General features: G+C 48.3%; 1 protein-coding gene across 1 annotated transcript in view; it reads left to right on the top strand.

The window, feature by feature from the left end:
• Positions 1–13,052, top strand: part of Limd1 (LIM domain containing 1) — a 58,342-nt gene that overhangs the window by 25,849 nt on the left and 19,441 nt on the right. Inside the window, exon 2 of the mRNA XM_047531748.1 lies at positions 861–962. Coding sequence (XP_047387704.1) covers positions 861–962 — 102 coding nt within the window. The remainder of the gene's footprint in view (positions 1–860; positions 963–13,052) is intronic.

Genomic DNA, 13,052 nt, shown 5'->3' with positions numbered 1-13,052 from the left:
ATTCTTTCCTCGAATGTGACACTTGGATTTCTTGTTTTTTTCCTACCTTTTGTATTTACAAAGGACTCTTCTACCCATTTACTACACACAACACAGATGAGACATTTTCCTACTGACTTGGCTGCATATGGGATCTTCCTCACTCCATGACTGGCAGTTTGGACACAGGTGGCTTCCTTCCTTGCTTTGTGTCTGTGCTCAGTGGTCAGAGTGGTGAGAAAGGATGCCAGCAGCCCAAGGGATCAAGCTCAGGCACAGAGAACGGGAGGGAGCAGGTCTCGAGTCACGGATAAAGGCGAACGGGAAGAGAGCGTTGCTGGACAGGGTGCGGAGAGAGGAGGAAGTCCTGCGAGGTTGTTGGAGTGTCCACTTGAAGGTGCTATCCGTGTGCCATTGGCTTTATGAGCAGTGGTGGGAGAGGTTCTTGGATGACATCCCCCTGACAAGCTGAGGTCCCTTCTGTCTGGGCCAGCAGTTATGCTGACTCATCTGTCTTGCGTCTCCTTTTCGGCCAGCGGTCTTGAGGCCAGTCCTGTTCACGTGTTCCTCCTGTGGATGGGTGAAAGGGGCAGTCATATAAACAGTAGGAGCCTTTCAGAGCTCTGGGCAGGGGAGTGGGTTGACCCAGTGAGGTATTCTGAACATGAACATGACTGTGGAGGACAGTGTGGGGCCTGAAGTCCAGCCTGGGGGCTGTTTTCTGCATTTGAAAGGACTGATCATCAGAAGGGCCAGAGAGTGACAGAAAGACATTACTGGTGACGGGCTGGTTGCTGGGGAGGGATGGCATCTCGCTTTACTCATTGTCTGTCTGATGACTTGGTCCCCTCCTGACTCACTGGTGTGTTCTTGCCTTGCAGGAGCCTGTGTGAAATGCAGCAAAGGGGTGTTTGGGGCTGGCCAGGCCTGCCAGGCTATGGGGAACCTCTACCACGATGCCTGCTTCACCTGTGCGGCTTGCAGTAAGTGTGGGTTGTGTGGTGGTGCAGGAGGACCACAGGGACCGAGGAAGTGGGGAGAGGGAGGGACATGAGCCTCGTGCATGCTGTGCCAGCACTCTACCGCTGAGCCACATCCCTAGCCAAAAGTGTCCTTGAGAGCTGGATTCTTAACCACCAGCACGAGGGCGATAGGGTAAGGACTCATCGGAACGTACTCAGGATTGCCTGTGACTGTGGTGATAAGTTGCGTGGATCCAAAGTGGTCCCTGACAACAGGGAGAGGCCTGAGAAGAATGGAGCAAAGGCAATGCTGGGGTCCCCCAGTCTACCCTATGGTCAGTTCTCTCTCCCACGGTCTGGACCACTCAACTAGAAGGCTGAGTCACTCAGCTCAGTGTGAGGCAGGCTGGTTTGTAACTCTTTGACCCCAGTCTTTGGCTGAGAAGCTGCCGTATGAGTGTGAGGTGTGTGTGTGTGTGTGTGTGTGTGTGCATGTATACCGCCTGTGTAGTGGTTGCTCATTAGCACACACCGGTGGGTGTCTTTCTGTATAGTCCAGCGCATGCGTTATGGTTAAAGTGGAAATCAGGAGATGGGTCATTTAACAGCAGCTGCCTCAGTGGAAGAGTCCATCATGCAGGATGGGTGTCAAGTCTGACCAAGTCATGAATTGGGCTTGTTTTCTGAGTTCCACCAAAGGTTAATTTTGAGGAGGATTTTAGGAAAATGTCCTAGTGACATTTTCCAGTTCTATATTGAGATTAGCAGCTCTCAGTGAAAAAGACCCATTACACCAAAGCCACAGATGTCAAGGATGAAGGGGTCTTTGTTACAGTCTGGCCTGGTGTAGCTCCATGCTGGCAGCTCATTAGAATATCCCGGGGAGATTTAAAAGCCAGTGAGCCCCACCCGACCAGCAGAATCAGAAGCTGTAGGGGTGGAACTCCTAGACAGGGGCAAGTGCCTTTTTTCAAAACTCTTCAGGACCCTCCGTGGGGTGGTTTGGGCTGAGTGCACAGATTTAGTACCCGGCACCTCATTTCAAAACCTCCTGGCAAGGGAAGGGAAGAACCTGCTGGTGGCTTGTTTGTGGAATGACCTGATTCGCATGCAAGGCTGCCTGGTGTGCAGACCCGCCCCCTGACCTGCTGAGTCCTGATGGCCCAGGAAGAAGCTCAGAGTTCTCCCCTTGCACTTGAGTCCTAACTGCGGTTTCCCCAGAACACGTGCCCGAGAGTTCACGGTTTATGTGTTGATCAGCGCTCACCTTTGTAGGGAGAAGTTGGAAGAGATTTTTGAGATGGAAATCTGTGTGTCCTCAGTGGACACCTAGGAGTCGTGTGGTCTTTGATTCTCTTGGTCTTTGAACTCTGTGACACTGTCCCTGGGGGGATGCTCGTGGTGATGCCCACGACTTGTTCACTGCAGCGCAGATTGTGTTCGGTGGTGATCATGGTTGCTTTGTGGAGATTGGCCAGTTTTGCATCTAGTAATCAAATTGATTTCAGCCTTCCCGATGGCCTGTACGTGTGGTTCTTTGCATTCTCCCAGTTGCAGTGTGAGTTGACATGAGTTAAATAAAAAATCTTTGACATGTGTTTGTGGTTTATCCGAATGGGGATTGTGATCAGATAGTCCTTTAAAATGATCTCTGGTCAGGTGCTGTGGTGCACGCCTGTAATCCCAGCAACTCAGGAGGCTGAGACAGGAGGATTGCAAGTTCAAGGCCAGCCTCAGCAAATTAGCAAAGCCTAAGCAATTTAGCAAGACCCTGTCTCAAACTGAAAAGGGCTGAGGATGTGGCTTGGCAGTTAAGCACCCCTGGGTTAAATTCCATTACCCCCCCCCCCCAATTATCTTTGACCTTTGATTTCCACAGCAGCTTATCAATATTCCCTCTGTTTACCTGGAGGAAGCAAATAAATATGAAGTAGAGGTTGTTTTTCACCTCAAGCAGTTACTATTTGAACTAGGGAAACCTCTGTGGGGAGAAAAGCCTATTGATGAGTGTCTCAGTGTTTCGGGGCTGCTGTAACCTCAAAGTATCTTAGACTGAGTGACTTATAAACAGACATTTATTTATGGTGGTTCTGGAAGCTGCAAAGTCCATTATTGGGGTGCAAGCTGGTCTGGTGTCTGGGGAGGGTGTCTTTTCCTGGTTCCTAGATGGTCATCTCTCTGGATGCTCATAAAAGGGGAAACTGAGCTCCCCGGGGCCTCTCATAAGGGCACTAGTTCCATTCATAAGGACGCCACCCCCAAAAGCCCCACCTCCAAACCCACTGTGTTGGAGGTCGGGCTTTCGACATACAGATTTTAGGGGTCACCATTGCTGGTGAGTCAGCTGGCTCCACCTGTGGCTGCTTCAATAGTCCTGTGTTCTTTAATGGAGTGGGTTTATGTTGTTTCAAATGGTGGCCAGCACAGACTTAATGACAGAGGTGGTGTGGGTTTTCTCGCTGTAGCATCTAAGGCCTCTGTTGGTAGTCTGTCCCCATCTTATCACTTCCTGCTTCCTATCACAGTCCACCTGGATTTCTCTTTCCCACTTCCACACCTGTGGCCACACTGTTCCCTGCAGTCTTCTCACTCATTTTGTGTATTTAACATCTGTCCAGCCTGAGGACCTCACTCAGGTTCCTCCTCTTGCACGAAGAAACCTTGGCTTCTGAATCTGGCACGTTCTCCTTGCTTGTTGGTGTTGTCCTGCTCTGGTGTCAGCACACGGGCCCTAGAACAGAGCTGCTGAAGGAGCTGTGCGGGGTGCCACGGGGCCTGCAGACACTCCTGCCGTGTCTCCTGGCCTCTCCAGTGCATGCAGCAGCTGGCATGTTGGGGGACCAGGCTTGTGTCAGAGTGACGTCTTTTGAGCACTAGAAGTCATTTGCTTTTGCTCACTTGACTTACTGCTGTCCTTTAACTTGGCTTTCAGCAGAGGCGGGAGTTGCCTGGTGCTGTGTTCCGGCCCTGCAGGTCCTCGAGCGTGTTTCAGTGAGCCTCAGCATCATGGCGATGGCACCCTGAGGGGCGGGGGCGTCCAGTCTATCCCGTTCTTAGAAGAGAAAATGGGGCGGAGAGTGGAGAGAAGTTTTCAAAGAGCCAGGAATGGTGGCACATGCCTGTGATCCCAGCCACTCAGGAAGCTGCAGCAGGTGGATCACAAGTTCAAGGCCAGCTTCAGCAATTTAGCAAGATTTTGTCTCAGAAATGACTGGAGGTGTGGCTGAGTGGTAAAGCACTCCTGGGTTCAATTCCCAACCCAAAGAAGAAAAGGGTAGTTTTCAAGGTCCAAAACCTGGCAGCAGAACAGGGACCAGCAACCAGGGCTCCTGCCTTATATGTCCCCATTTTTCTGGTTCTCCGTTTGTTTTCTTAGTCAAGCAAAGGAAGGTGTTTTCTTTGTTCTTTATCTTATTTCAATAATAGAGCCTGATTAGTGTATTTCAGAATATATGTGTGTGTGTTTTTTGTTTGTTTGGGTGCTGGGGATCAAACCCAGGGCACTAGTGCATACTGGGCAACTACTCTACCACTGAGCTACATCCCCAGCCCCCTGTATGTTTTCTATTTTTCCATTTTAAACTAAAAAATAATCTAGCTTAAAGCCTCACCAAGGTCTGCAAGTGTAGCACGGTGGTACAGTGGATCCTTAGCAAACACGAGGCCCTGGGTTAATTCCTTAGCCACACCCCACAAAGAAAACCAAACAACCCTCCCCACTGAGAAAAACTCTACCACATATATGCTATTTATCCTTAATTTTTTTTTTTTTTTTTCCCTTATGGTGGTGGGGATTGAACCCAGGACCTGATGCAGGCTACACAAACACACTGTAACTGAGCCCCTCTTTATGGTATTTAAAGCTAGGTTATGGCCATATGTGTGTGCTGTATGTATCTGTAGGTATGAACAGACATTCCTTGGATTTTGTTGATACACATTGAAAACATAATCTTGGGATACTGTCAGGCTCACACACATTAAAAAGCCTGGCCAAAGTCTCCCTGGTTTGACTGGTAAGGGTACGGCAATGCTCTTGTAGGTTCAGACATTCTATTACGTATGGAGTTACTATGGTTGGGGTGTTTGTCTCCTCTAAAACTCACGTTGAAACTTAATCCCCTAAGTCATATGTTGTTGGGATGTAACTAGGATTAGATGAGGTCACGAGGGTGAAGCCCCTGTGATTGCATTAGTGGCTTTGCATTGGTAGGGGAGACCTGTGCTGATACATGCTCGTTCCATCTCACCACGAGATGCCTTGCTCTGCCTTGGTACTGTGCAGAGCCCCCATTACCGAGAAGGACCTCATCAGATAAGGACCGTCACCCTCAGAGCTCCAGAACTGTCAGCTGAATAAACCTCTATTCTTTGTAAACTCAGTCTGTGCTCTTCAGTTATAGCAACAGAAAATGCACCAAGACACATACAACAGAAAGAAGACTCGGCCAAAGGCGCCAGCATCCCGGGTCCTTGTCCCAGACACCGAAGGAATGATGCAAATCAGAGAGGCTGGGTGACTGCGGCACAAGTTGTGGGATGCTGAGAAACAGTAGCCGAGTGCTTTCTGTCCCACGGGGAGGGCAGAAAGCCGCGTCCCCCACTAGACGGGGACGAGATGAGAGGCTAGTGGAAGGCTCCCGCTCGCATCCTCTTGTGTCCTGGGAGGCTCCGTGGTGTTGTGCCAGGACTCAGCGAGCCATTGCTTACGTGGGTGCATACAGGTTCTCCCAGGCACCAAGGTGGGTTCGCTGCACAGATGAGCACCTTTCCCCACCCTCTGATGAGTTCGCTTTGAGCTGTGCAAACCACACCAAAACCACAAAGGAAAATTTTAAGGCAGAAACCTGTTGTGTTAGCATTGTAGCACAGCGGCTTTCTCTTCAGTTTTCCCTACCCATTTTGGGGAGTGGGGGGTGGGCACTCGACCACTGAGCCACATCCCCAGCCCTATTTTATATTTTATTTAGAGACAGGTGCTCCCTGAGTCACTAAATTGCAGAGACTGACTTGGAACTCGTGATTCTCCTGCCTCAGCCGCTCCAGCCGCTGGGATTACAGGCATGTGACACCTTGCCCGGCCTCCCTACCCATTTTTGTTCAAATTTATCCACACTTTTTAGAGTTGTGATGATGGTATGGAAACACTGTATCCTTTCTGACTTAGCGTTATAGTTCTAGTAATCACGTCATGAGTTACATGGGTTGTCCCCCAAGCCTTTAGCCTGTTTTGGGTTTGCGCATAATTACACATAGCCGGAGGGAGTGTCTGTGTGCATCCGCCCCCTCCCTGGATGTTCCTTGGTGTTCCAGAAGTACTCTCCCGGGAGCAACGTGTGGGCGTCTCTGTGGTTTGCTAAAGTTTTCTTTTCTTCTTTCTTGGGCCTTGAGTGTGGTTGCCATGGAAATGTGTGCTGTGGTCTCCCTTCTCTGGCTCAGGCTGAGCCTACTCGAGGTGGCCCTGCTCCTGGCTGGTTGCTCTCCAGCAGCCATGGGCACACCCTGGAGGGGGTCCAGTGGCCGTGCACGCCGTGGGTGGAGTGGCTGTCTGAGGAAAGCTGGCGCCTGTCTGTAACTCCCGGGAGGTGGAATGAGAGGGAAGAGTGTGCTGACTCAAGGGGTCAGGTGGATTCTCCTGGGTGCCTTCTAGAACAGACTGGTAAGGAGAAAGCAGGGGCCCTGCCTTCCCACCCCAGGCAGGTTGAGGTCCAAAAGATGGGATTTTTAAAAAAATGTTTTTATTTGTTCTAATTGACAGTGGAATGCATTTATTCATTTTGTAGCAGCCACATTCTGTCTCAGTCAAGGTGAAACCCGTGCGTGGGCCATGTTGTGTTCACAGTCGCTATTAATTTTCAGCTGAAAAAACTGGAAAATGTCAAGCAGCTCAGCCCACATACTCTCCTCCAGGAGCCCATGGAACTTGGGGTGCTCAGGTCTCGGGATGGGAGTTTGGTTCCGAGGAATGAGGAGAGCCACAGAAGGCTGGAGCAGGTCCACTCGGGACAGTGCTGGCATGCACAGCGAGGCCAGCAGAGGTTAACTTCAGTGGAGTCGTCCATCGTGTGTAGCCTTGGGTGAGAAGGCGCGCTGTGACGCGCCTGCCGTACCTCCCTGAGAATTCATGCCACTGCTTATCTCGCCTTCCGAAAACCAGACGCCTGCCTCCTAAAGAAGGCGCACGACTCTAGTCCACAGTCCATTACTCGCACCGCATCAGGGGAAAGCGAGCCCGAGTTAGGAGAAGACTGCATGAACGTTCACAGGGCGCCACGTTGTTAGCTGGGGTTAGCAGGACAACAGAACTCAGCCCTCCCGGTGGGTCGGAGGTTGTCAGTGAATAAATACACACCTCGACCCACCAGTAGGTTCACCTCTGAACTGTAGGAAAGCTCTTGTCAACTATTTTGCTTTTCTTACAAAGTCTAAATGCTGCCTCTGAAGTCCTTTACCGTTCCATTGACTCGAAACCACCTCGTCAACCCCGCCTTGGGAAAGGCTCACACCTTAGGGCTTGGCTGAGCTTCAGCCAACCCATCATGGCCGGCCTGCTGCAGGCAGTCATTGCCATATATATTTTTTTTCTTTTTTGGTTGTAGGTGGACACAGTACCTTTATTTCATATTTATGTGGTGCTGAGGATGGAACCCTGGGCCTCACACATGCTAGGCGAGTGCTCTGCCCCTGAGCCACAGCCACAGCCGCGCTGCCATATTTATAGGTGAACTTTCCAGTTCGCTGTGGGCCCAGTGCTTCATCACCCTCCACCCCCAGCCACTCACCGAGTCCTTGTCACGATCCAGTCAGGTCGGCATGATTTTTACCCTCCTTTTGCAGTCTGGTGGACGGTGGCTGGGAGAGTTAATTTCCTTGGTTTTGGTTACATTGCTCTTGGTGTGGTCGGCACTTGACCGTGTGGATCTGGAGCCCTCGCTCAAAATCACTCTACTAAAATGCTCTTTGCTCAGAAAGAGCACGAGCTGGAGGAACGAACCCTGCACCGGGCATGCGCTCCTCCTTGTCCTCTCAGGTTTGCCTCAGAGCTGTGTGACCACAAAGACTGGGTGTTCAGCCACCCTCGGGTTTGGGAGCAGGGGACTGCCTGGGACTTGGGACGGACGGGAGGTACCAGTACTGGGATGCCCCCATAGGAGAGAATGAACCGAGGCCTCTGATTGGAGGTCTCTCTTTTTTAAGGCCTTTGATTCAGAATTTCTGAGCCATTGAATTGCCCCAGTGTTTCTCATCCCATTCCGCATTGCTGTATGAGCTGAGTGAGTCAGCTGGGTCTAAGGAAAAAGCTGAGGATCCGGAATGTGAGAAAGGAAGAGTGGGCAGAAGCTAAAGGAAATCAGTGGGCGAGGGAGAGGTCAGGAAGCAACCCAAACGGGCTGGAGCCGGGCAGAGGGCTGCACGGGTCAGGAGTGAGTGTGCAGAGGGGCGACTGACTTGCAGGGTTTTCAGAGGGTCCCTTGTGTTCATCTCAGGGGTGCACTGGATGGAGGCCAGACTTGGTTTCCCAGGCCAGACTCGGTGGCCCTGTCAGAGGCCATGAAGTCCCAGAGAGCAAGACAATACCAGCATCTTCCTGTATATCACATGATCAGCCTGGGGGATCCAAACTGTACTTCAGAGTGTGTCTCGGGTGTGACCTACACCTCAATTTCCACATCCACATTCTGAGCCTTTACTGTGCATCAGTCCCAGGCATGAGGAGCCTGTGACCACGCAGAGTCCTGGGTCCCCCTGCAGAGCTGGAGGACTGCCGATTCGCTGGTCGAGTGTCCCAGGGTCAACACTGAGGCTGGGGACTTTCCCTGGCCCTGCGACTGACCTGACTACCCGCCCCTCTGCCTTCCTTTGGGTTTCCAGCCCCCTGGCCTCTCAATTCCAGACCCACACTGTCCATGACAGCAACCCCTGGCCACAGGGGGCTTTGGAGCATTGAAATGTGGCTAGTGTGACTGAGGAACTGAATTGCTCCTTTTATATCATTTTAATCAGTTAATTTAAATAGCCACATGTAGATGTTGAACTGTACATGTGAAGTGTCTAACGCCTAAGTCTTTTCTAATCAGAGTTTACTTATTAGAAAGAAAATTATTAGAATTTATTTTTTTGCATTTTAAATATCACAAATTCAATATAGTGACATTATAAAAAATGCATATGGGAGAAGACAGTCACCTGTAACTCTACCAAAAGGAAGCAGAAATAAATGTGTGCTGTACCTACACAGACGTCGTCTTTGCCTGGCTCTCATCCTGGTGTGCCTTTGGTCATGCCTGGATTCTTCCACTTAGACGTGCCTTATGACATTTCCCCAGTTGTTCCATAGTCTTCTTCATCTTCTGGTGCATGAGATCCTGTTGACAGCGGTCACCATTGGTGTCTACTGGATTCCCTTTTAGGGAAACCCTCTGTCTCTTGCTTGGATCACTGCTGTCACCTACGAACAGGTCTCTGGTTCCGTTTGTTTCCCTGCCCATCTGCCTCTTTGTCCACACTGGTCTTGGAGCACAGCAGTGAGGTTACTGTCTAGTTCAGAGACTGGACATTCGTATAGATGGAGTTATACAACACATAATCTTTCCTGTCTGCCTGCTTTCGTTAGCATGTTCATGTCGTAGCATGTATCGATACTTCATTCCTTTTTCAGGACAAATAATATTCCACTGTATGAATATACCACATTTTGTTCATCCGTTCAGCAGCTAACACTTTTTAAAATAAAAATAAATTATTTACTCTTTTCTCACTTGGATTATTTTCAGAGAGAAATCAGTTGTTGTTTTTGCTTTTTTTTTTTTTTTTTTTTTTTGGTGGTGGTGGTGTTGAAGCTTGAACTGAGGTCCTCACACAAACTATGCAAATGCTCTCCCTCTATGCTATAACCCCAGCCTTTGTCATCTTTACCTTTATTGTTCTGTGGGTAGCATCTTTTTTTTTTTTTTTTATGACTTCTTTTAAGTTGTCCCGTTATCATTGAGTTTGAGAGGTTTAGTTATCATGTCTCTTGGTGTACTTTGCTTGTTTCTTCATTCTTGGGGTTCATTGTGCTTCTTGGACCTGTGAGTTTATGACCCTCACCAAATCTGGAATATTTTTTTGCCATTATTTTTTTCAAAGTTTTCTGCTACTTCCTCCCTCCCCTCTGCTTTGGGGACTCCAGCAACTCCTTTATTAAGCATCTTGGAATTGTCCCATAGTCCACCTGTGTGTAATTTGTCATTAATCCCATCCAGGGTTTTTTTCATGTCCAATATTTTAGTTCTCAACTCTTAAGAGTTTAGTTGGGGATTTTAAAATGTCTTCCATGGTGCTATTTAACATTTGGGCATATGGAATATAGTAACAAAATCAGTAACAGTAGCAATCATTTTCCCTTCTCTGTTCATTCTAATATCTGTGCCAGGTCTGTTCTCTTCACTATGGGTCCTGTTTTCCTGCCTCTGGGTTTGCCTGGTGATCTTTGATTGGATGGCAGACATTGAAAATTTCACCTTATGGAGTCCGGGATATTTTGTGTTCTTTAAATCTTCTGATCTGTGTTGTTCCAGGACGCAGTTGTTCCTGCCTTTATGGTTCGTTAGAGGGGTTCGGAGCAGAGCTCAGGCTGGGACTCACTGCTGCTCACTTCTGGTGCTGGTGGGAGTCGGCACTGCCTCCAGCCCTGGTGAACAAACACCAGGCACTGTTCTCGCTTATCCTTCAGTTGTGTGTCCCTGACCTTGATTAGTCCTCACATGCATGAGCCAGTCAGTACTCTGCTGAGTGCTCAGAGACCCTCAGCACATCTCTGGGTTTTTATCTCTGCCGTGTTCTCCCTGATCCAGATGATAATGGCCTAGAATAGTGGGAATGAAAAACAAAAAGAATGAATTTATGAAACTGTTAAGACAAATCAACCAACCTCCCAACCACCCAACCTGGGGGTAGCAAGTGAAAAGAGAAGTAAGTGGAGTGTGGAGCCCAGCTACTCAAAGAATGGTCCTCAGATCAGTCCACAGGAGAGGAGCACAGAGGTAGAAGATGGTTAGGAGATTTTGTAACAATCTGTCATGGTGACTTTGTGTCAGTTGAATTAGATAATGACCATAATTGAGGCTTGGATTTTGTGTTTCATTTTTTTGTATTACTTCATTTTATAAGGAAATCTGAGAGATGGAAATTAAAAATAGCCTCCAAACCAGGCCCTTTACCACAAATAAGTGGAGAAGGAAGTTGTGACATGGAGGATTTGGACAAAGGGGGAGATGATGGCGGTTGGGATTTTTAACTCATGTAGCGTTCATTTGAGGAAACTGAAGGTCCCTAAGGACCCAGCCATAGTAACTTAAGACAGATACTTAACATGAGCTGGCACTCTGCTGGGTTCCCCACTGGGTTCCCCAGTTCTGTCCTGGCCACCATACCTTCTGCCAAGGACCCTGATGGGATTAGGTGACAGGTCAAGGTCTTCTTTCTGGGAAGAGGCAAAAGCTAGGTTGGACCCCAAGCCAACATTTCCACTTTCCACCTTTCTGCCATATCCCCTGGCTTACCAAGACCAGGTGAGCCTGTGAAATCCAAGCTGGGTATCTGTTACATTTGAGCTGAAGCAGGTTAGTTGCTTTCTTTCTGTGGCTTTGTTCTTAGCAATACCTTTTAGGAGTTAACCTCGGGGCTGAGGATATAGCTCACTTGGCAAAGTGCTTGCCTAGCAAGCACAGGCTCTGGGTTCAACCTAGCATGAAAAAAAAGTTAACCTCTTCTGGAAAAAGCAGAGGGGTAGAATTTTGTGCTATGATGCTGCCCTAGACCCAAGTGGCCATCGAGAACTTGAAATGTACTAGTTCAAGAACTGGAGCTGAACTTTTAATTAAACTCATATGTAAATAGCCACGTGTTACTGGCAGCCACTCTAGGTAACATAGGTAGAAGTTATTAATCGTGACAGGACAGTAAAAATACAATGTACATGATGGCATTGTGCTAATTTTTACTTCCTTTTTTCAGGAAGTCTGCTCATGTTTGGGGAAATCTTGCGTTTTTAATTGTCAGAGAGGTTATCTGGGAACAGAAATTTGTGGTGAAGTTACAACTCATTTCTCTCTGTAGAAGGAAGGGGAAATAGTGGGAATTACTGCAAGTTCAGTTTTACTTGTCCCATGATGACTGGCCTCTCTGCCACCCTCACTGCTGTGTCCCTTGTTAATCTACACTGGCTTTATCAGATGCTTTTCTCTCTTTTCGACTGAAGGTTCCCTGAAGGCAAATATAAAATATTCATTCACTGCATTTGTGGAAAGTGTGTGTCTTTTTGTAGTAGATTCTCTGTACGATTATCAGTTAATATTTCATAAACCATTTTACAATAGGAAAAGGACAGTTCTGTAATGCAGAACTCGGGAAAGACTAGTTGCTTACTACATGCTTAGTGTGCATATGGTCAGCTTTTCCCTGGTGGGGGGAATTCCTCTTCAGGAAGCAGGATGATTCTGAAACTACAATTAAAAAAAAAAAATCTAACTCTGATAGTTCCACATGTTTAGGTTGGAAGCTAATTATCTAGGCCTGGTCTAGGTCTTAGAACTTTAATTTGACCAAGATGAATTGTATAAAGTGGAAATGCTGGTTCAGAGACAGGCCTGAGGTGTCATTGAACTCAGTGGTCCCCAGGGTAGATAGTACTGGACCAGCCCCATCAGTATTATCTGTGAACTTACTAGCTATGCAAAATTTTAGATCCTTCCTCAAACCTACTAAAATCAGAAACTTAGAGAACAGAGTCTAGCAGTGTATATTGAAATAGACTCACCAGGTAGTTTTGAAGAATGCTAAGGTTTGAGAATCACTGGTCTAATTTTTGGCCCCTGGACCCTTCCATTCTATCTATATTAGCTGTGCTGTAGCCACAGTCGGCTCCTTGGTGAATGTCTACCGAGTATGGGATGCCATAAGAAGGGAGTGGGAAGTTTGTCCCTGCTTGAGGGAGCAGAGATGAGGTTTGATTGGGAACACCAAGGAGTGCATCCTCTTCCCTGCAGTGAACTCAAGTGTGTGACCCCCAAGATCCCAGTGTGATGGTGTTGGTATTTGGAGATGGGGCCAGGGAGGTGAAAGCGCTCA

Source organism: Sciurus carolinensis, chromosome 17 (genome assembly GCF_902686445.1).
Source record: "Sciurus carolinensis chromosome 17, mSciCar1.2, whole genome shotgun sequence".
Classification (NCBI taxonomy): Eukaryota; Metazoa; Chordata; class Mammalia; order Rodentia; family Sciuridae; genus Sciurus; species Sciurus carolinensis.
This window is presented reverse-complemented; position numbering and strand designations above follow the sequence as displayed.